Consider the following 24,053-nt stretch of genomic DNA (forward strand, 5'->3'; position numbering starts at 1 on the left):
GGGATACGTGAGCCTGTAGCACCTTGTTCCAGAACAGAAAGTCCCCAGGTGCTTTTATGGATTAATTTATTTAATTCTCATAACTTCTTTGAGATAGGGTAATATATAATCTCTTATTTTCCACGTATGATAGGTTAAGGAAGAAAAATGAAATTGAATAAGATCCTGGCAAAGACACCAAAGAAGAATATATAAGTGGAACACATACACACAGAGTGTTGACTCAGATCTCAAACAGATCTACAGCTATACTGCCTACTTTAATCAAAAAATAAAGCAATTTGGAATGCACGAACAAGCTTTTAGAAGTTACTTTATTTTTATATACTTTTTCAAACAGTGTTATAATAATTCATATTTTATTTTTCATAATTTTTTCATTACACTGCTTGGGAAACCGTATATGGTTATATTTTTCTGTTGTGTTATCTCCTAATCACAATGAACAGTACACAGTTTTATGAATTGATATTTCTTACACAACAAGGAAAGACTAGTAAGAAAGATCTAAAGTAATACTTCTGGATTTTCAGATGTGACATCTTATTTATTGAACAGCTGAACTTCTTTGTTTATACTTAGAGATTCTTCCGTATATAATGGTTTTTCCTAAGTTTACACAGACTTGTCTATCATCCATGTCTCATCTGTTGTAGAATTTCCATGTTGTTTCAGTGGGGAAAATGTTCTTTTTGTCTTATGTAATTAAGGGGAGTGTATCCCAAGGAAAGAAAGAGAAATGAAATAATTCTGTTAATACAAAAAGGAGATAAAAAGAGAATTGGTTCATCAAATTATATTCACTCCACTGATTGCTAAATATTTGTATGTTGTTTTGCATTCACCATCTTCAATTAAAAGTAATTATCATAATGCAAATAATAATAATACATTATTTTACAATGTATGTAGTTCTTTCAGATACATAGTTTGCATTTCATTATCATGAATTTCCTATGATTCATAAATTAGTGAGATGCCTAATGCTTTGGACAGTGGCTGCTGAGGTTAAAATTCTAGCTCCACCCTTTTCTGGCTGAGTGACCTTGGGCAGGTTATTTAACCTTCCTTGGCTTCATTTTCCTCATCCCTAAAGTAATATGAGCAAGTCACTCAACCTTCTTTTCCCTTAACTACGTCTCTATAAGGTTAAATATAGTTTTCCAGGAGGAGTAAATGAGGAAATAAAGTAAAACACTTGGAATAATGCCTACACATTGTAAATACTTAATAAATGTTATTTTTGTTATCTCCATTTTCTACATGAAGACCATCTGGTTCAACAGATAAGCACATGCAAGAAATGGATATGCAGCATATCTTGTACTAATTTATTTTATATTAAAATGAAATGAATTTAAATTTTCTTTAAATGCTTTTGCAGAATTGCATTTCAGAGTTCAAGAAATAGAGCAGTAGATAATACTGAAAAAGACATTTATTGCTTGTCAAAACGCAGCCACTTTAGAGCTCAGAGCTCTTATCTTTACCACATCCCTTCAAATTTTAACATAACCCTTTAGGAATCTATGACCTCGACCATTGAACAACCACCTCTTTGGACTAAGGTCAAAGTGTATTTGCCACACCTTTTGATATCTGTATATGCTCAGTCACTCAGACATGTCCAACTCTCTGCGACACTGTGGACTGTAGCCTGCCAGACTCCTCTGCTCATGGAATTTTCCAGGCAAGAATTCTGGAATGGGGTGCCATTTCCTACTCCAGGGGATCTTTCTGATGCAGGGATTGAACCTGTATCTCGTGTCTCCTGCATTGGTGGTGCTCTTTATCACTAGCACCTCTTTTGACATCACCAGTGAGCTAGAAATGATTTTTAGCTATTACATTAGTAATTGATTTAATGATAGAAAATACCTACTTTGGATCCCAATTAAAAGAATATTATCCCCTAGCAAAGAATTCTATAATTCTTATGATTAGATCTATATTACAAAAAAATTAGGATCAAAGCTATATTTTTAATTACATCAGCAAAATGGTTGTATAAATTTGTTTTCTTTATTATGTTGTGTCTTCATAACATCCCTAATTTTGTCTTTTGGTCTACAAAGCCTAAAATACTATCAGATACCTAACAGAAAAACTTTGCTAACTCTTGGTCTAAGACATTATTGTGACTCTTTATTTTGTATGAGAAAATGGCTTTTTGACCATTAAGAAGGTATACATTTTGAACTATATTTTTCTAATAGTGGTTATGAATTGCCTCTGTTAATCAGATTTGATTTTTATTTAAAATACATACTATTTAGCCTTGGGATTTGAAAATATTTGTTTGGAGTTTATGTTAAGCCAGCCACCCTGGTGGCTCAGACGGTAAAGAATCTGCCTGCAATGCAGAACTGAGTTCGATCCCTGGGTCGGGAAGATCCCCTGGAGAAGGGTATGGCAACCCACTCTAGTATCCTTGCCTGGAGAATTCCATGGACAGAGGAAACTGGCAGGCTACAGTCCAAGGATCACAAAGAGTCAGGCACAACTGAGCAAGTATCACCACCACAGCAAATATCTTTGTAATATTAGCCTGATACTGTGACCTTGTCAACCTTTCTGAATTAGTAGAAGGAGCCTGCAGAAGTTATAAGGGGTTCCTGCCCCCTCTTTCCCAAATAACACAGAAATATGTTTTCTTCTGTGAAAATCAGGAGGCATTTTTAGATTTAGTAAGTCAAAATATTAGGCAATTTAAAAGTGTTTTTGCAACTGAATTTCCTTTTTCTCAATGGTTAATTTCCTGTAAATTTATTTTAACCCTGTAAAACTATTAAAATTTTTGTTATTTTCCCTCCGGCTTTTAAATGTTAATGTGTTTTTTTAACCTGCCTCATTGAGTATTAACTATTTCTTTAACCTTGTATTTTGTGGTTGTTCTTGCCTGAATATCTTACACATTAAATGTTCAAATGTTTCTTTACTCCATCTTCGCCTTCCCAGATACACTTTTGTCTTAATTTTATACAGAAAGAGTCTTTGCACAAAGCATTCAAATCACAGAATTTGAGAAACAGTTTATTTGATGTTTATAAAATGGAATTTGGTGTCAGAGTGGAATACTGATTGCTACTTTGCCAGTTACTAGCTGTATGAACAAGACCAACTGAACCAATATCTGTGAGCCCCAGTTTTTGTAATTATCTATGAGAGAGAAAAATAGCTTCTAACTCAGAAGACTGTCCTGAGAAGTAAAGAAACCGAGATATATAAGGTGATGAGCCCAGTGTTTAGAACCAGATACTAGTTAATAATACTTTCCCTTATAGCTCAGCCGGTAAACAATCTGCCTGTAATGCAAGAGAACCAGGTATGATGGATTGCTGGGTCGCAAAGATCCCCTGGAGAAGGAAATGACAACCCACTCCAGTATTCTTGCCTGCCATATCTCATGGACAGAGGAGCCTGGCACGCTACAGTCCATGGGGTCACAAGAGTCGGACACGGCCTAGTGACTAAACCACCATTACTTAATGAATATAGCTACATTACTACTGAGAACTGGGAATGATTTGTTGTTCAACTTGTCTAATCTCAATCTTTTAAAATTGAGAAAAACTAAGGCCAGAAAATCTCAGTGACATATCCAAATTACAACATAATTTGTAACAAATTATTACAGTGGAAAACCAGCTTCACCTCTTCAAAAGAAGTATTATGGGGCATAATTATCATGAAGCTAACGGTACCATCTTCTCTCTTTTGTCCTCGATCTTTTCTCTACTCTTATAATACACCTTTCCCAGGGTTTCCCAGAGCTCAGCACTAGGAGTTATTTGATCATTATAATAGTTAGTAGAAATATCAAAGCTATTCTAACAATACAAAATATTTTAGAAATGTTCACTGCTGAGTAGTGGTAGTAATGATGAAAATCATTATACTGCCCTTTATTTAATAAGCACCTAGCTCAATGCTGGGTATTATGCTGTTAGTTTGACTGATACCATCTTATCTTCATAGTAATCATGAAAAGTAGGCATTCTTATTCCCATACATATATGCAATATTAAACTGGGGGAAAAAAAAACCCTTATGAAATGAATTTTGTACCTGGCTGAGACATAACAATTAGAGCAGCCTGCTGAGATGCAAGCTCTTTCCATTTCTCAAGGCCATTTATTTGGAAAATGAGCCTAAATTCTTGTTACCTCTGTGGGGCTGTCCAAGAAAACATTTTGGTGCCCCCTAGAGGTGATCAGGAATGTACACTTGTCAAATGCCAAGGAATGAGACACTGAAGCCAAATCAGCAGGTGCTACCTATCATTCATTGCTGCCTGCTTTTCCAAACTTTGGTGGCCCAGATGCAGCCATGGAGAAGTTCTAGAGACTAGTGATTCTCCAGCTTCAGTGAGTATCAAAACCACTTGAAGGCTTGTTAGAACTCAGGTTTATGGTATCTACCCCCAGAGTTTCTGACTCTACCCTGAGGTGGGGCCTAAAACTGTGTATTTCTAACTATTAATATAATCCTTGGTGTTTCTGATGCTGTTGGTCCAGAGACCACACTCTGAAAACCACTGCCCTAGATAATCATCTCAGAGTTTAAACTAGCTCCAAAAGCTGGTCCAGTTTTAGTAACTAGGCACTGATAACTATGGATCCTAGTTCTCCCCTCCAAACAGATGATGCAAACAGATTTAGCAGAGATGTGAACATCTCCTGGATGAGGGTGACAGCTTCTGATGAACTATAGATTCCTTGATCCCTGGAAATTCTAGAACTCTTTAGGTTGGGTATAGGAGAACCAGTTGAGATATGAGTTCAGGGAACTCAGTTCTCGTTTCATCTGCGCCAGGTAATCAGACCTGGCTGAAGACCAACGTCCTGAACACAAATAAAATAGCAACCATTTAGAATTATACTGTGGTTTTTAACTCTTATCAAATAGCTTGGAACATAGGAGGCATGAAACAAATTTTAATTCTTAATTTCCATGCTGTTAAATTTAAATATTTACATTTCTAATACAAAAATATTATGAGAAAAAATATGTAATTTACCTGAACACAATATGCAAAAATGGAAAACAGTACCACTAAAGTAGTTAAATCCACAGAATTATTTTGTGTCATGAATTAAATCAATGCTATTGCTGTTATCTAACTCTGTTTTTACTCATGTTTACCTATTTTGCATCAATTCTGCTTTATTACTCCTTTCCCCCATATATCCCAATTTCACAGAATTTTTTTCCATAGAAAATGTAAATTGAGAGAATGTTTTCTTATTTTTGTTTTTGTTTCTTGTCTTTTTTTTTTTTTTACTGTATGAGTGTTTAAGTGTATAAATTGTTTTTTAAATCATACTAGCAACTGGGTTTGTTTTTTTTTTTTTTTCAAGGTAATAGGGGACTTGAATGTTGACTTTAGTGGATTGCTGTTGTTCAGTCACTGAGCCATGTCTGACTCTTTGTGACCCCATTGACTGAAGCACACCAGGCTTCTCTGTCCTTCAGTATCTCCTGAAGTTTGCTTAAACTCATGTCCACTGAGTCGGGAATGCGATCTAACCATCTCATCCTCTGCCACCCTGTCTCCTTTTGCCTTCAATCTTTCCAATGAGTTTCTTGTTGTGCCAGGTGGTCAAAGTATTGGAACTTCCGCTTCAGCATTAGTCCTTCCAATGAATATTCACGGTTGATTTCCTTTAGGATTGACTGATCTGATCTCTTTGCAGTCCAAGGGACTTTCAAGAGTCTTCTCCAGCACCACGATTTGAAAGCATCAGTTCTTCAGCACTCAGCCTTCTTTATGGTCCAACTTTCATATCTGTACATGACTACTGGAAAAACCACAGCTTTGACTATATGCACTTTTGTTGGCAAAATGGTCTTTGCTTTTTGATATGCTGCCTAGGTTTGTCATAACTTTCCTTCCAAGGAGCCAGTGTCTTTTACTTTCATGGCTGCAGTCACTAACTGCAGTGATTTTGGAGCCCAAGAAAAGAAAATCTGTCACTGCTTCTGTTTAAACAAGGTCAGGCTTTATGGCGACCTCATATGATAACAAGAGGCACCACAGAAGGCTTTCTTCAAGATAGGTGTAACAGAGTCAAAGAGAAGTTCAGAATTCAATTGGGAGCAATGTAGTCTAGAAAGAATGAAGACCTAGAGTTAACAATACTAAAGCAAGTGAGGCCTCCAAAAATGTCCTGAAATAATACTAATATTTTTTTGAATGATAAATCTGGTTACTCATGTATAAGTTGCCCTTTTCCCTGAAAAAGTTGACAACACAAAGAAATTAATGTGCCGTATCTCTCAGGAATTCCTTGTAGTCTTTTTTTCCTTGATGAAATCCACTGGATGTATCTTTTTATTCAAATTTGCATCAAATTAAAAAATATATTTCTGTAAGTATGTTGCTGTAAGTGGTATTTTTGGTTCTTTTCTTGGTTTTACACAGAATGGAAAGTGAGCCAGGGAAAGAATCAAACTTGAACTCGTATCTATGACTTGTATTGTGCAATGATATAAATAACATTACTTGTGAATATTTGGAATGCAAGATACATTTTTGCGATTAAAATACAGAGCCATGATTCTGTGTGGCGGATGAAAGTGAACATAAATACTCATATCTTGTTGCTGACAGGGTATTAAAGTTGTGGAATTAAGTAAACTAGTGTGGTAGTAAACATATTTCAACCATATAATTTACTAGTACAGACTAAAGAAAATTCCCTGGGGGTCTTGTGGGGGGAGGCACAGAACAGTCCTTCATCAATGATACATACTTATTCTTTATCTCATTTTCCTTGCAGAAAATAATATGACCATGGTTTCTACTTCTTCCTTCTTAAGGAAGTTACATAACAGACCTTTATGCTAAAATCTAGAAGGACAAATGAGTTAATGAATGTTAAATGCTTTTGAAGTACTTAAATGAACAGATGAATATAAATTTGTGGCATTAAAATGAGCAATCCAGGGTTCCAATTCAGTTATCTAATGGGTCCCCTGTCTTTGGACATGCCTCAAAATGGCTTCAAGTTTTTCAGGGCAAGCAAAATGACACAGGTAGAGGTAGCTATTTTGCAAAGATATTTTGGAAAACCTAAGTAGGAGAAAAGCTACTGTGTATACTGGAGGAATTTCAAGTTAAGGATACTCTTGTGTTAAAGAAATTGATGAATTTTCAGGGGACCTCCTGTGTGTCGTGTATACTGTTAGATGAAGGAAATAGAAAAATGAATTGGATGGGTCCTCTCGCATTCAAGGGTGTGAGATTGGCATTAGACAGGGGGCTTGCACAAATTCCTGTGTAAGCGGTCTAGGGTGGACTGGGACCAGGAAGAAGGAGGTGAGTTATTTTAAATTCAAGCGAAATTGTCGACTCATTCAGATGTCATTTCAAACCAATGGTGACAGTTTTTGCTTAGGGCGGCGGAGGGGAGGAGTGGGAAGCGGGAGAGTGGTAGCAGTTGCCAGACACACATCACACTAAAAAGACAAGACGAAACAAGGAAATTCTCTTCCAAAACAGTGGGGAAAAAATATCCAGAACTCCCTGAAATAAAGAAAGCCTTCTGGTTACAACGTGCGTTGCTAGGGATTTATTTTTCCCCCTCCTTTCCTAAGAGAGTAAAATCGCACAGATATATTGAAGCTCTTGGAGTTTTGTGAGCGAAGTGTGTACTCAAGACGTCAACTGAGCACGGTGTTAAGTGCGTGACTACAAAGAAAGGGTTAAACGGAAGGGGGTGGGTCGGAGATGGGGAAGGCTGGCGAAAAGGTTCACAAGCACCATTTTCCAACTTACAAAAACTTTGAACTTTTAAGCACCCAAAAATAAACATGTGTGTGTCTGTGAGCTCAGGCAGATTTATTTCGGTATTTTTTTTTTTTTTTAAATCATAATGTCTCTGTTTCTCTCTCAGTGCTTTAAACACTGAGCAGTCCCCCCTAGGATCGCGTGGCAAAAGCTGCAGCAAGGAATCGGCTGCGCTGTTTACGAGCAGCGTTCAAAGCAGCTCTCTTGTCCTCCACCCACTACCAACGACCGTCTTCGAGCCTGGGTTACCTCTGGGGCCCTAGAGCTCGGATCGGGGGAAACCTCCTTCCACCGCCAAACTTTGCTGGGGCGTGAGAGCGAGGGCGCGAGCCGGAGTGCGCGGGAACGCGCCGCCCGCCGCCGCCTCCGCCCGGCGCTGGCAACCCTGGCCTCACCTCTGCCCGGCGAGGTGCAGGAGACCCGGGCTCAGCCAGTGGGCGGCGCCGGACCGCGCGGGGCGGGGCCGAGGGGGGGGGGTGGGTGGGGGCTCCGCCGGATATATAAAGCCGGCCCCGGTTTAACTTCTGGCTTGGGGTTATTTATTTGGGGAGTACGCGGACGGCGGAGGCTGGTGGCGGCGGCGGCTGCTGCTGCTGCCGCAGACGGTGGTTAAAAAAGGCGGCAGGGAGCGGCGGCGAGTGATGGGAGCGCCGTGGCTCCCGGGCGCAGGCGGGATCTGCCGAGCTTTCCGGGCAAGGCGGGAGCGCTGAGGAGAAAGGGGAGCGTCCGGGGGCCCGCGGCCAGCTCCAGAAGCGCGGGCCGGGTTTTTGTTCGGCTGCACTGAGCGCCAGGCAGCCCGAGCCAACAACTCCAGTTACAACAACAATCCACCTTCCCGCAGCCGAGCTAGACAAGGGCTGCTGCGTCCGTCCTATTGTTTAGACACTTGCCAGGAGCTCGGGAGTCAACAGAGCCACCGAGTCCCCGCTCCCTACCGCCGCCTTCCCTCTTCCCCACTTTCCTGCCCCAAGAAAGGGGCGCGAAAAGCCACCTGGAGAAGGGAAGGTGCTGGAAGCAGACGGGCTGCTCTGGACTGCGGCCGCCAAGTCAGGTGCAGCGCCCGGATTCGGGCGGCGTCGCGACGTCGGCGGGAGGACTCCCACCGTAGCTGTGGGGACTGGATTCAAAACCTGGGAAAAGTTCCTGCACTTTGAGAAGAAGGGCCCACTTGTGGGCGGCTGTCGGGGGGAGACCGAGGGGCTGCGCCCCGCCCCCGCTCCAGGAGGCTGCTCTTGTTTCTTCCACCTTTGCCATCAGGTGTCTGCTGCGGAGCCGCGGCGTATCCGGGAGACGCGAGGGGCTGACACACGCACGCACACAGGACTGCAGTTCAGCTGCCTCTTGGGGTCTTCTCGGATTAGCAGATCCCACCGACCCAACTGCCATCTCTCTGCCTTCCGGAACACCCCGGGAGGACCTGGGAGGCGGACACCTCCAGCTTGGCCTTTCCACACTCTTTCTGGCCGGCTTGCCAGCCATTCCCTACTCAGTCTTAGCAGGAGCTCTCATCCTCAACTTGGCCTTTTGGATTTCCTCTGCCGTGGTTGTGACTAGTGGATGTTCTTGCCTGCTGTGGCGATTGCCCTTTTGTCTTTTCTGCTTGACCTCGGGGAAGGCCCTCGTGCGGAGCGTCTCCAAGGACGCCGGGCGGGAGGCGGAATTGCCCATACATCCTTTAGCGAAGTGCATGTGACGGGGACCGGCTGGGGCTGCGGAGGAGCTGCAGGCCAGGGGGGGAGGCCGCGTGAGTGAGTCACGCCAGGAGCCCCGCAGCGCGGTTCCGCGCCCCCCCCCCCCGCCCCGTCTGCGCGCCAGCCCTGTGCGCCCCCGCGCGCCATGTCCAGTCGTCCAGTGTGCTTCGCTCCCGGCCCGCGGGGCTCCTGCGCCTTGTAGTTTCGGAGAGCCCACTTTGATCGAGGCCACCGTTCCTACTGAGCCTCCTCCTTCTGTCTTATACAGTCCCCACTGGAATTGGATTTGCAGAGGGGATCGGTGGAATCGGATCACCTCAGTTCCACGCACAACTGGCCCCTGCATCTTCACGATCTTCATCAGCCGTTGCAAGCTTCAGGTCTCTTACAGCCAAGTTGATATTTGCCAGACAGCCGACGCGCGATCCGCTCCCCGCTGCTCTGTAGCCTTGGCCAGGCCAATTGATCTTCTGGACCTAAAGTTGCCCAAGGAGCGTCTGCCCTGCAGGAGAAGGGCGAGGGGAGCTGAGAGGCGTGTACCTGTGTCAGCTCTACTGCCTTGAATATTACTGTTACTTCTGTATTATTTTGTGCACGTTATCTGGACACTCTGGGTGGCTAGCCTCGAGCTAGGCACTGGGCCTCAGGCACCGCGCGGTTGGAGCAGAGGAACGAGCTAAAGAGAAACCCCTGGGGCCGGCGAGCTAGGAGGCGGCGGGGGAAGATGCACGGCGTCGGCTGGCAGACGCTGTCCCTGTCTCTGGGGTTAGTGCTGGCGATCCTGAACGAGGTGGCGCCGCAAGCGTGTCCGGCGCAGTGCTCCTGCTCCGGGAGCACAGTGGACTGTCACGGGCTGGCGTTGCGCAGTGTGCCCAGGAATATCCCCCGCAACACCGAGAGATTGTGAGTATGGGCTCATTCTCCCCCTTGGCCCTCCCTCCCATCGGGGTCGCGCAGCCCCTGTATCTAGACTGGAGGGACCCCGAGGCACAGGGACTTGTGCCTGGGGCAGCCCCCACTAGCTTTCCTCAACGCGCATCCTAGGCTTGAACTCTCTGGGAGGGCGCTGCCCAAGGAGGGGCGGGCCCGCTGACTACTGCGCTTGGTCCCTTCCTGCCGCTCTCGTCCCGCCACTCGCTGCCCTTTGCGGGCTGGTTCTCTGAGGCTGGGGAGGCGGGGAGATGAAGGAAGAGGACTAGAGTATGCCCGGGGCAAGGGAGACGCGACTTTGTTCCTTGGACTCCGTAAACTGAGTCACCTTGCGGTTGGAAACTCTCGCGGGTCGGTTCTGGGCTCAGTTCCGGCTCTTGTCACCGCGGGGTGGCGCGAGGAGAGGGGTTGAGGGGAAGGGGGTACTCAAATGAGAGAAACCTCTGCTCCCGGGCTTTGTGTCTCCCTCCTGGGGATGGAGGGAGAGGAGATGGGGTGTGGGGAGGCTGATCCCGCCCGGGGGCACTTCCACAGGCCACGGAAGGAAGGATGCCCCAGGATAGCGGCCCCGTGCAGCCCCCAGCTACTCTTCCCCCGCCTGCCACTTCCCGGGGGAGGAGGCGGCGGCGGAGAGCCCCAAGGGACGTGTCGGAGCAGGGAGACTTCCAGAGGCAAGACCGCGCGTCCCATCGACTAAGCGAAGTTGGGGCTGGCTGTCCAAACGAGGACTGGTCAAGGCGGGTCTGTCCGCTTTGGTAACCCCGCGGCCCTCGGCTGCCCCCTCCGGCCCTTCCTGCTGAGCCCCAGTGCCCCCTTTCCACCTTTCTGGCAGTTTCTGCGTCTCTGCGCGTGTCAGCAGCTCCCTTTCCTTCCTCTCCTTTCTTCGCGCTCTGCTGCCCGCAGACATCCCCGCCTCCCTGTCTCTGCGATCCCCTAATGAAGAAATAATAGCAGAGCGGGTGATGACGGCCCACGCGCTGCTTGTGGGGCGCTTTCCGAGTTCAGGGAAGTGAAGCGTGGAGGCCTTTCTCTTTGTGAACGTCGAGGCAGCTGCCCCGGCGTCCGGGGCGCGCTTCCCTCGCTGTTGCGCGTGGGCCGGGCGGGGCAAGGAGGACCTGGGCGACGCTCCCAGGCTGCGCTCCCCGGGCCTCTGCGCCCGAGGCTGTGAGGGTGGAGGGCCGCGGAGGGGACCCGCTTGGACTCGCACGCCTCCACCCGCGCGGCTCCCAGCGCTTCGAGTCGATTTTATCCAACCCATTTCCCTCTCTCTCAGTTTAAAGTCGAGCCACTTCTTTCCCTTGCAAATGGCTCCCCCATCCCGAGCCTCACTGAGTCGACCCCTACTCGGTTTCTTCCCTCCTTCCCAGGCCCGCAGCGCTGGGCACGTTGCGGCCCTAGCGAAGGTGTCTTGTCAAAAATGTGATTTACCAAGTTTGCGTGGGATGGGGGCTTTAGGACTCAGGTTATGTCAGGTAGTTCGAAAAGGGAACAAACAATTCGATGGTGCTTTACTCAGCACGGAAAATGGTTTGGGGAGAAGGCAATGCAAAACTTTCGTCTTAGAGCTTGTCATTTCATGCTATTCAGAATGGTTTAAAGTTTAACCACTGATACGTCTTATTCAACAAAAGGGGAATGCATTTGGGGAAAAAATAAATATAGCAACTGAGTTTTAGGTACTTGAAAAAAATTTAGCCTTATGAAGGATTTATAAAGAATTTTCCGAAAATAGTTTACTCAGTGGCGGCTTATAAAATTATATTATTGACAACATAAGCACATTAAATACAGACCCCCAAACATGCTGTTTTAAAGTCAAGGTAAGGTTTACTTCCCTGAAGGGGAGAACGTTCAAACCGCAGCAAAGCCTGGTTTTACTTGAAATGATTGAAACCAGGGCAAGTTTAGATCTTGACCTAAGATGCCAGAAAAGGGGGTTGTGACTCTCAAGGAAACTGTGGTGCTGAAATCTGGACCAAAATGTCAGGGTCTGAATACTATTTCCATTATTGCCCTTGCTGGTAGTTTTCACTTTACAGTTCGCAGCGGGGGTTCCTGAACTGCAAATGAAGAGTTTAGTTTTCATACAAACATAGAATTGTTGGAAGGTAAATGCCTATAAATGCCAGTCTTTGAAGTGCAGTTCTTTTGATGACATTTTAACTTTATTCTTTGCCTTAGGAAGGTTAGCCACGGTGCCACCTAAGGATAGGGGTCTGAATTTTTTAAATTTCTCCCTGAATAATATTAGAAAATTGTTCATTTAACTTCCTGAAGGAAACTTTTTGGGAGTGTTCATAACAATTATAGTAAAAAGCAGAGTATCTGTGAAATGAATATACACCTCCTTATAAAAACAAAAATGAAAAGCACTCCCATACAGACACAAAAGAGAACTCTTGATAACAGAATCACTTCATTTTCTTGTCATATGCCGGTAAGCATAGACTGTGTAAACTTGTTAAGAATCATTTAAAAAATTTTCTTTCACAGATGACTTCCTTCTCCTTCCCTCTCTTTTACTTTGCAAACTAATAATTGGAACTGATCTTTTATCTCACAGTTCTTATTCAGTGTATATTTTTCTTTAACTAGATAGTGATAGAAATTAAATGGAATTTTCATTTTCTTACTTGTTTTCTCTTAGGGATTTGAATGGAAATAACATCACAAGGATTACCAAGACAGATTTTGCTGGTCTTCGACACCTAAGAGTTCTGTAAGTATGTTCGTCTGTGTTTTGGAGAATTATCATGTTTTTTAAGGTTGTGGATTTTGAATCATTACTGATCTCAGGTTTAAAATCTGTCTCAATGACAGAAACATAAAATTTTACCAGGCCTTGGTTTCCTTTCTGTTTATCAGTATACTACAATTTTTAATAAAAATGTAGACTTGTATTAAAGTTTAGGTGCAGGCCATAAAATAGTATTATGGAAATGACCTCAAATATTTGCTGTAACAACCCTAAGTGCTTATGCATATAAAAATGTAGCATAATTGCTTTCACAATATGAGTAATGTGAGACATTTGATATACTTTTAGGATTTGAGATTAACTAGAAAGAATTTAAGTGGGTCTGCATTTTATTATTGTTAATATAAAAATGTTCAGACTTTTCTAGCAATCAACACATATAAATATTTTCTAACATTAAAATAAAACAATCCAGGTTTTTGCAGAGTTCTTCCCACTAAAATATTTTGAATTGGTAATATTTTGAATTGTCTCTTGTATCTAATAACTTTGCAGCTTTTATAAAATTGTTGCAATGTGATTACTTCTTTGGGTGTTGTGAGTGAACCATCATTTGAGATTCAGTGTAATGTAAAACTTTTTTCTTACAAATTTTTAATTAAATTTAAATTTAATATTTATATTGCAGTGAACATATTCTTTTGATCATTGTGTGTTCTCTGTTTATTTTTAAAAGAAACATTTTGCCCTTGATGAATTCTTCCCATTTCTGACATATATCCATCAGTGAATTGAAGTCTATATATGATAAATTGTTGTATGTTGATTCTTTCAGTTAAGAACTCACTTGAAAACTAGCCATGAAAATTGTAGTATCAGGGGTTACTCCTCAAGATATACTATAGTTTAAGGTTCAGGATTCTGACTAAATTTTGTGAGAAACTGAATTAGTATTTTTTATGAAAGTTTTGTGATGAGGATACTATTATCCCTCCCTGACTCTTTTCATATATATCATTGTTAGATTTTGTATTGAATCTCAAACCAGAGCAGTATTTAATTTTGTAAATGGACAAGTTTTCAGTTGCTGAATTGAAACTTTTTCAGATAATGAGTGCTAACATTAAGACCCCTGTTATACTTTGCATTTCAGTCAGCTTATGGAGAATAAGATTACCACCATTGAAAGAGGAGCATTCCAGGATCTTAAAGAACTGGAGAGACTGTGAGTATTTTCAATTCCAAATTTATGACGACGTAACTATATTTTTAATAATACTTGCATTTCCAGGACCATGTCTTTAATTTCATGTCTTAGTCTGTAAATTTACAAAAACAAGAGGTTGAATTAGTGATTTTTAAACTAATTTAAAATTAGAAATTATAAATAGTACTAATTTGTGATAAAGTTCAAAAACAGACTTACTTTCCTGACACATTTACTTCCTTGGTAACCATTGCTTTGGTACTTAGAGATGTACGTTTTTTCTTATTGTTGATCTAGTTTGTTTTATTTGCTTATGGGAGGAAAGGTGGTGGTTTTATTTGCATTAATGGGGCATTATAAAACAAAGTTTTGCTGATAATTATTTTAGTTCCCATGATGTTGCTATGTGTGTCATTAATGGCATTGGAAGAAATATTTAAAGTTCTTAATGTTATAAAGATTTGCTTTCTGATATTTAACACTTGTGGTGAATATTTATTTCATTATTTTATATTAGCTTTCTAAATATTCTTTTTGCTGGAAAAAGCATTTAAGGATAAATGGAAGTAAGAATTACTTTATCACAGCATGTCATATAACATTAATTGTTGTTTTTCCAAGAAGATCAAATGTGGACTTCAGAATTTAAAATGTATTTTTTTTTAAATTTCAGACACAAAGTCTTATGGATTGATATATATTACTTGAGAATCATTATTATTTTAGGCCTATGTGTATATGTACAAAAGACAGAAGCCTCTGTCTGAAATAATTAAGATAAAATACACAATTTGTTACTTGAAATATGAATTATATATCTCCATATGTCTTGATAATTCAAGTTTAGTAGCTTTGCATTTCTAAGGCCAAATAATGGCTCTATTAAAAGTACCAACAATTATTTTAATAAGTTCTCTTGTCTGTTTTAAGAGGCACTGTAGGTAAAAATAAAAATTTTATTTAAAATAGTGAGAGATGAAGTTCATTTTGGGTATAGCACATACTGATTCACTGGGCCCTAGTACAAAAGTTAATTCAGTATAATTGTAAGTAAAAAAATGACTTGTCAACTTCTAAGTTATTTGTAAATAGAAGCTACACTTATAACTTAAAGTTAAATACAGATATATCTAATTTATTTATAAAAATTTTCTCCATGAACAATATTACAATAAAGGGATATATTTGTGGAACTCAAAATAAATGTAAAGTCACTACTTAAAGCTAGTTTTGGGAAGGAAATAAAGATAAGGTAAACATTTGGTTACTTTTATAACAAAGTTCATAAGTTCATAATCTATCTCAGTATATACAAATACTCTGAAAATATTTATTCTTTGATCTCTTTTGTGACTACCTCACTACTAGTGAGTACTTGACAAATTTATTTTTAATTCATCCATTGAAACTAAGCATTAATATAATTTAAATGTTTGTTAAGATGAAGAGATAATTTAAAATTATCATTTAAACATTAATAGTTTTTTCATCAATAACATATTTATTCATGTATATGTGTGTGTGTTTAGGATTTATATATACATGTGAGATATATATGTCTGTATATTTATGTTTTTTTTTCTTGAACAACTTTGACCTTGAAGGATTCTCAGTGGCTTTTCATGAAGTCTCTATTTGGTTTATTTTGTAATTTTAAGTGTTTTCAGAAACACTGAAACAAAACAAACTTTTTCATTATTTTTCAAGCCACTTTGGAGTATCGTTTGAACTTTCATTTTGAAAAAGTTAACTTTTCCTAAAATTTATTAACCAGATACCTTATGATCTGAAATTCAATTAAAGTTGTAAGTATGTGCTATTTTTTGACTTTGACTTCCCCTGGGAGTGTCACTTCATCTTACAACAATTTTCTGTTCTATGAAGATGCAGCAAGATGTTTCAGAGTGGGAGGAGGGTTTGTAATTTTGAATGAAAACTAATATATATGCAGGACTTCTTTAAATCACCCCAGCTGTTGGCTGAGAGCAAATATTTCATATTTGTGAGGAAAAGCTGAGAAAATTCCTTTTGTTTACAAGTGCCAAGTCCATCTGATGGAAACACATTGTTATCTGACAGCCAATTCATCTCCTTGGGACTCTGGAATTTAAAACCATTTCTTAGGAACACTTTTCAAATATTTATTTTTTTTTTAAATACATTAAATGGCAAACAGTTTTGCTAAAGAATGCATTCACGTTATTGTGAAGTAAACTTTTATATTTTGTTCAGTATATTAATTAAAAAATAAAATTTTAAAAAGCTACCCAAAGAGTTCTATAATCAAATTACTATGGCATTATAATGATATAATTATGGCATACATTTTTATTGTAGTAGGTGATGTCATTAACATTGCACAGATTGCTTCCCCTCCCAATAGTTGCAAGAGACAATGTAATAAATGGGAAGTAACCAGTGAATTAACTTTTAAATAATTATATCTCATGTGAATTTATATGTTTTTGGCACCTTGAATCTGAAGTTTAAATTCAAATTCCAAATTATGAAAAGGTCTATAAATGCAAGTTTATGTTGTAAATGCCATTTACACTACATATGTATATATAGCAACTTAACTTTCATTCTTTGTGTAAAGAACAAAAATAAAAACATTAACATTATTTGTGTGCAATTTATGGTTTTAAGTTTGTTTTTCCATTTTAAAATGATAAAATCAAAACAATTCCAAATGATATTTTGTGAATATTTCAAAATTCTAAGTTTTTTCTTTTTATTTTTTGTTGATAGAGTTTTAACTTGATCTAGAGAAAGAAGACATCTGAGAACAGAAGATAAGAGCAGTTCCTTTTAGAAATCCGACTTTTAATCTCTAAGAAACAGGGTCATTTTATCAGATTGAGTTTAATTTTAGTATAGGATAAAAAAATCATTATTGTTAAAACATTATAGGTACAAAATAAACACTTTTTTTTCCATTTCAAAGAATTGATGGAACTCAAGGTTATCAGTCAAAATACCAAGAACTAGATGGGAATTAAAATCATCTGTCTTTTCCTCTTTCCTTTTTTCCTTTCCTCTCTCACTGCCTCACTGCCTCTCACTCACTTCTTTGTATTGTATAGAAAACAACATCAGATGATACGATGATCAGACTGTGGTTATGAATCATCATAAAAAGAATAAGTTTTAATCACACCTACACACTATGAGCACACAGTACATCCACTTGTGACAGTTTCCTACGATGCCCCTTGACCTAACATGTGCCTGGCAGATTCCCGTGGGTGCTCTGTGTTGCCAGTAGTACTTGCTTATCTGGGATGAGAATGAAGCCGTGAGAATGTGCCTGATGTTGATTGCATTAACAGGTCTCATACTGCATTACAGGTCTCATATTGTTTAATCAAACGTTCAAATGAAAGCTGATATAGTTAAGTGACTAGATATTCAATGGAAGTTAATTTAGGGAAAACAGATAAGCTATAGTGAAGAATTGGAGCATTTAAGAATTAAACTTCATTATACTTAATAGATGGAGAAGGCAATGGCACCCCACTCCAGTACTCTTGCCTGGAAAATCCCATGGACAGAGGAGCCTGGTAGGCCGCAGTCCATGGGGTCGATAAGAGTGGGACAAGGCTCAGCGACTTCACTTTCACTTTTCACTTTCCTGCATTGGAGAAGGAAATGGCAACCCACTCCAGTGTTCTTGCCTGGAGAAGCCCAGGGACGGGGGAGCCTGGTGGGCTGCCATCTATGGGGTCGGTGGGCTGCCATCTATGGGGTCGCACAAGAGTCAGACACGATTGAAGCGACTTAGCATTAGCAGCAGCAGCATACTTAATAGAAGATACATGTGTATATCTGCAATAAAGTCTCCATACAAAATTGTTAATTCAAACTACTTCTTGGCTAGTGGGTAATGTGTTAGAAGGCTGAAAAAAATCACACTGGGACCCATGACTTTTCTCTGCAGGTGTAAAGTTCCATTATTCACTTATGTCTTACAGGATTATGCTGAAGTAATTAAAGTTCTATTTTATGGCATTTTAGAGAGACCCAGGCCATTTTGGGGCTTCCCAAGTGGCGCTAGTGGTAAAGAACCCATCTGTCAGTGCAGGAGACATGAGAGATTCAGATTTGATCCCTGAGTCGGAAAGATACCTGAAGGAGGGCGTGGCAAACCATTCCAGTATTCTTGCCTGGAGAAGCCCATGGACAGAGGAGCTTGGCAGACTATAGTCCATAGTGTTGCAAAGAGTCAGACATGACTGAAACGACTTAGCAGGCATGCATGCAGGCCACTCAGTATTTCACTACTGTGAAACATCTGCTTTTATACGTTCCTTGACAACACAAATGGAAGAGTATGAGAAAGGTTTTGAAATTTTTTAAGTTTGTCCAAAAAAATGGTAGGGCATTTTGCCCTAAATGCAATAAACACTTATAATACAAAATAAAATTCATATATGCTTACATTACATTAGTGAGAACCAGTAGCATACCATCGAAAACCTTGGATATTAGGTCTTTCATTAACTTAATAATATCTTACACGCTTACAATAACGAAATTGCACAAGTGATAAAGCCAAAGGCTTGGGTTGTACTTTTGTTCCTATCAGTAAAGTGTAATGGCGTTCTTAAGACAATATTTCTTTAAACATTCTAAATTTTTGTATCTTTGGATTTCAGATTACCTTTTTTTTTTTTTTACTAGCTGTGTCATTTGATACTCATTTTTGCTTGAATAAAAGAGTCCTAAAAACATTATTATAATGAAGCCATTGCAAAACCTGTTCACTTGTCTATTTTAGTTTCTACCAAGTAGATACAAAAAAAAAAATAACTCAGTTTAGAAAAGTCTTTACAATAGAGCCTAAGTTTGACTACACACTTTACTCTCCCTAAAGGATATCTCAAAGGCACATGTATTTTTTGAAGGTGGCGTTGAGTTATTTCTCCCTGGGTGTGCACACCATTTATAGGCATGTGACAGCTAGTGTGAAACTAAGGAACTCCAACACTCTAGAATTTTGGTTGTAGGTCGCTACCCATTAGTTCAAGCAGAGAATGTGTTGTGGAACAGATCCGAGGGAAGTCTCCCCTGAACCCTTGCTCATTAGGGATGTGGAGAATCCCTCTTCTAACTCATCCTGCAAGTTTGTAGGCAACACATAACACATTCTTTTCCTTGAAGTAACGGTACACTAACAGTGCTAATCTACTTGGAAAAGAATGCAAGCTCATCATAGTTTCTGGCACCTTTATACTCAAGTTTAAAGTGACTGCAGTTATTTTCTTGGGAAAGTCTCTATAAAGAACATCTCAAACTCGGTAAAGAAGCTTGGTATGTACATTGTAGGAGATAAATCATGCACCTCGATGCTCAATGTGAATTGCTTTATCTGTGATAGCCATTAAATGTCCAATTATTCTTGCCTGTTTATAAGTGATAGTGAACTATTTTAAATTGCATTTACATCTTAGAAGGCTTTAATGCAAGTGCACTGTTGAAGTTTAGCAGAACACTGAATCTGTCTGAGAGGGTTTCTCATACAACTTTTTTTAATGGGCCTTGAAGTTGAACGGTGGTGAGAAGTTCTGTTTGCTCTTTGTGGAGCGTTTTATAAATTCTGCAGTGGCAATGCTGTTTATTTTTCCCACATCTGTTTTGGGCTCATCCTTTGTAACAGTGTTTGCTGGATGCTGTGGCCTTTATATCTCCCTTGAAATGAGTAGTTTAGTTTGCACTGTTACAATGTATTTGTGGAAGCAACCAATGTCAAATATTTTACGTTGAACTCCTGTCTTTCATTCCTGTTGGATACCCTTCTGCTTGAATTATGCCTTCTAAACTGAATTTTACAACTTAACATGGGATGAGAGACTTTTCTACATGAACTTTACATATATTGCTCTTACCTGTTTCAGAGCAATTTATATCTGCTGGACTGGAAGGAATGTTGGTGAAAACATTTTCAGAGTGAGATTTTAGTAACAGTTTGGATTTGGTTTTAATGCAGTTGGAATTTTTGCTTTAAGATAACATCAACAGAAAATTACTTGTTTTCTTGGCAGTGTCCATCTCCTCTGAATGCAGGTGGGACTCCATCTCTTAGCTGTCGTTCTCCTCATTGTAGATAATCTAGCCTCCCCTCGGTAAAAACACCTTGTAATTTTATATGCTATTGCCTGGTGTCCTATGGAACGTTGGCAAATACTCACCGGTTTTACTGTTGATTGTGCTTTTTAAATAGATACTATCTCTTCTCCTTACCTTTAAAACATTACATGAGAGTAAATACTTGATTTCTGTTCCATTGTGAGATCTTGATCAAATTGTCTTATCTTTGAAAACTGCATTTTTGGTCATCATTAAAGGAGACAGTTATTATATCTCATAGCAACGGTATGTAGTTTCAGTAAGATAATGCATGTATTTTCACAAAATACTTGATGCAGAGTTGGAACTTTTTATTATTACAAATTTCAACATCTCCTTTCCTGTTTTTCAGAAACTGAGTTTTGGAAATACTTTATCTTTTTGAGCTAATAAAATGTGTCTATAATAAATCTGACTTTTAAATATTCATATTTACTATCATTTTCCTTCTGATTTTCTTCTTATAGCATATAGTCAATAGAAGAGATGTGAAGAAAGTGCAAAGCCTTCTCCAGATTTTTTTTCAGAGTATTTATCAGAATCGCTCTGAACATATAGAGACTATCAAGAAGTAAGGGGAGTGAAGAGGAAGCAACTTTTTATTAATAAATTTTTATCTCTTACCATGGAGCATAAAGGGTGAAAATACTGATACTGCCAAAAATATAGTTTATCTAATACTTGCTAAATGTTAAAAATCTTTGCTTTAAAAATGTTAGCATAAAAGACAAATGGAAATTTACCTGAGAAGAAGACATTTATGTATGAGAAACGGGAGACTGTAAATGATAGACTTTTAAAGGCAGTGTTCGTCAAATACTTGTTTCAAATCAGGTGCATTGTAAATGTATCACATTTACAGTGATAGGTAAATATGGGACTTTCTTACTAGCTTAGGTAAAATCGTTTTCATTTTACATTTTGGATTGGGGTGAAGGTTGCAAATGTTAATTGGATTGAGGAGGAAGTTGAAAGAAGATCTCCAACCTATAATGATGGATAAGTAACAGGAGTGGGTGGCAGATAATAATCTGAAACAAAGCTTTTCAATAATGCCCTTCAAGTTGAGCTGTTAAGAATCTGCATTTCAGAGGCCTGTGGTTTTTAGTGTGGTACAGAAAGATCATTCATCTCACTGAAGGCCACCCAGAGGAAATGGTTACTGGGATCTCTCATCTTTTCCCTAAAGGAATGTGTCTCAGAGACTCATTACACACCTTTCTGAAACCATGACTTTCCAACCAGAGAATTTTTAGTCCTGAGATCCTGTAGGCAGATTCCATCTAGTTAGTGATGACATAGGAGCTGAATATCATTGAATCTCTGTTATGTGTCCTTGGACACAATTGAATATCCTTGCTGGAACAGTTAGAAATTGACCCACCTGATCAGCTTAATGCTGCTAATTTTTGTTGGCTTCATAAATCCTCCTCTGAGATGCCCTTAATTCACTACATGCTGTTTATCTGTTCTTGGACTATCAGATTTTAACTTCTTTAACACATTTGCATTAGAGTTATTATTATGATGCTCTTCAAGCTACTAAGAAGTAGTTTGTAGTATTGGAAGAGGCCAGGCTACTTTTTCTCCAGCTCTGTTTAGAAATTATTATGCACCTTGATAGTCTTTTTTTTTTAATTTAAATTTATTTTAATTGGAGGCTAATTACTTTACAATATTGTATTGGTTTTGCCATCCATCAACATGAATCTGCCATGGGTGTACACGTGCTCCCCATCCTGAACACCCTCTCCCACCTCCCTCCCCGTATCATCCCTCTGGGTCATCCCAGTGCACCAGCCCCAAGCATCCTGTATCCTGCATTGAACCTGGACTGGCGATTCGTTTCATATATGATATTATACGTGTTTCAATGCCATTCTCCCAAACCATCCCACCCTCGCCCTCTCCCACAGAGTCCAAAATACCGTTCTATACATCTTTGTCTCTTTTGCTGTCTCACATACAGGGTTATCGTTACCATCTTTCTAAATTCCATATATATGCGTTAGTATACTGTATTGGTGTTTTTCTTTTTGGCTTACTTCACTCTGTATCTTTAACATAATTTCGTATTTTAAAAAATACTCTTTAGTTTAAAGATTTAATTCCTGGTCATTGTAGAAAGGAACTCTGCTTTAATTTTTTTCCTTTATTGAATATTTTGGGAGAGTTTCACTTTGTATTGTAATGTTTGCATTTCCATTTATTCTTGGTACTGATGGAAGAGGAAATAGAAGACTAGGAACCAAAAATGTATTGGTATTCTTTTTAAAAAAGTGCAACAATACTGTTTTTCTATTCATGTTATCACTTCACCTGTTACCTACCTTTTTTCATATGACATTACCTTGCTTGATACACATGGTTGGTTTAGACACATGAAAATCATTTATAATAATTTTCATTATATAGTGATAAATTACTTGAATTTTAAGAAAAATATTTTATACACATTTTCATTTTTATTTCAACTTTAGGTATTTTAAATAGATATTTAAAATAGTGCACTGACTAGAAAGCTAGTTTCTTTTTAAATAAAGCTTGATGTTTTATTTCCAGGTGATCCATTCATAGATATTTAAGAAGTGGGCTATGTAAAACTATGTTTTGCCCCAACCCACCCCCCACCCCCCAAAAAAAAAGAAAGATTGCTGAAAGGGAAAGTTGAGGACTACATTATTTTGAATTATTGTTTAGGGATGTTTAGACTGTGTCTCTTTGAAAGGAGTGATTCAGGGGGTATGTTCTGGAGTCAGCCCACCTGAATTTAGATTCTAGCTCTACTTTCTATGAGCTCTGTGCCTCCCTCCGAAATAGCAGTGGCACCTACTTATGGGGTAGAATGAATGTGATAATTCATGCGAACTTCTCAGAACAGTGACTGTCACCTGGTAAGTTTAGTATGTATTAGCTGTTATTTGGAGAAGGAATTAGGAACCTCTTAAGCATATGAAAAGAAATGAGAAAAGACACTGCTTGCCCTCTTATCTGAATTGCTTTCTTTCTTACAATATCTGAAATTGTGTGGACCCATTAACACGTAATCTAGTGGCAGCTCTCAGTCACTTGGATATCTGAATTTGTTTCAACATATAGAATTCCTTCCAGTTTCTAGATTATGTTGAGAAAGGCATGACGGGGAAGTTAAAGGAAAGGAGGCAGTTGCTCTATAGGGCTCATGAAAGCAGGTTTGGTCGTGGGACTTTGATTATCTGGAGAGGGGCATAAAACCTAAGGCATGTACCTTAGAAAACATGTCTGGAGAAAGCTGGCTGAACATAAAATGTACATGCTAGGGTTTTGCCAAACTATATCAAAATGCAAAGAGCAGTTTGTTTTTATTCAGCATTTCCTAAGAACCTAGTAAGTGCCAAGGAAGAGGGAAGGAAATATGAAAACATAGATACAGTGTTTACAGGGTTTCCCCATTGGGTGGCTCAGCAGTAATGAACCACCTGCAATTCAGGAGCTGCGGGTTTGATCCCTGGGTCCAGTATTCTTGCCTGGAGAATCCCATGGACAGGCTACAGTCCATGGGGTCGCAAAGAGATGGACATGACTGAAGCGACTTAGCACACAGCACGTAGTCTTTACGCTTGAAGA

General features: G+C 39.7%; 1 protein-coding gene across 2 annotated transcripts in view; it reads left to right on the forward strand.

Moving 5' to 3' along the window:
* The first annotated feature begins 8,324 nt into the window (after positions 1 to 8,324).
* The window catches only part of SLIT2 (slit guidance ligand 2), a 407,371-nt gene continuing 391,642 nt past the window's right edge, over positions 8,325 to 24,053 (forward strand). For both annotated transcript variants that reach the window (XM_070791218.1, XM_070791219.1), the window contains exons 1-3: positions 8,325 to 10,386; positions 13,061 to 13,132; positions 14,265 to 14,336. In XM_070791218.1, the coding sequence (XP_070647319.1) occupies positions 10,208 to 10,386; positions 13,061 to 13,132; positions 14,265 to 14,336 (323 nt within the window). In that variant the 5' untranslated portion in view covers positions 8,325 to 10,207. The remainder of the gene's footprint in view (positions 10,387 to 13,060; positions 13,133 to 14,264; positions 14,337 to 24,053) is intronic.

Source organism: Bos indicus, chromosome 6 (genome assembly GCF_029378745.1).
Source record: "Bos indicus isolate NIAB-ARS_2022 breed Sahiwal x Tharparkar chromosome 6, NIAB-ARS_B.indTharparkar_mat_pri_1.0, whole genome shotgun sequence".
NCBI lineage: Eukaryota > Metazoa > Chordata > Mammalia > Artiodactyla > Bovidae > Bos > Bos indicus.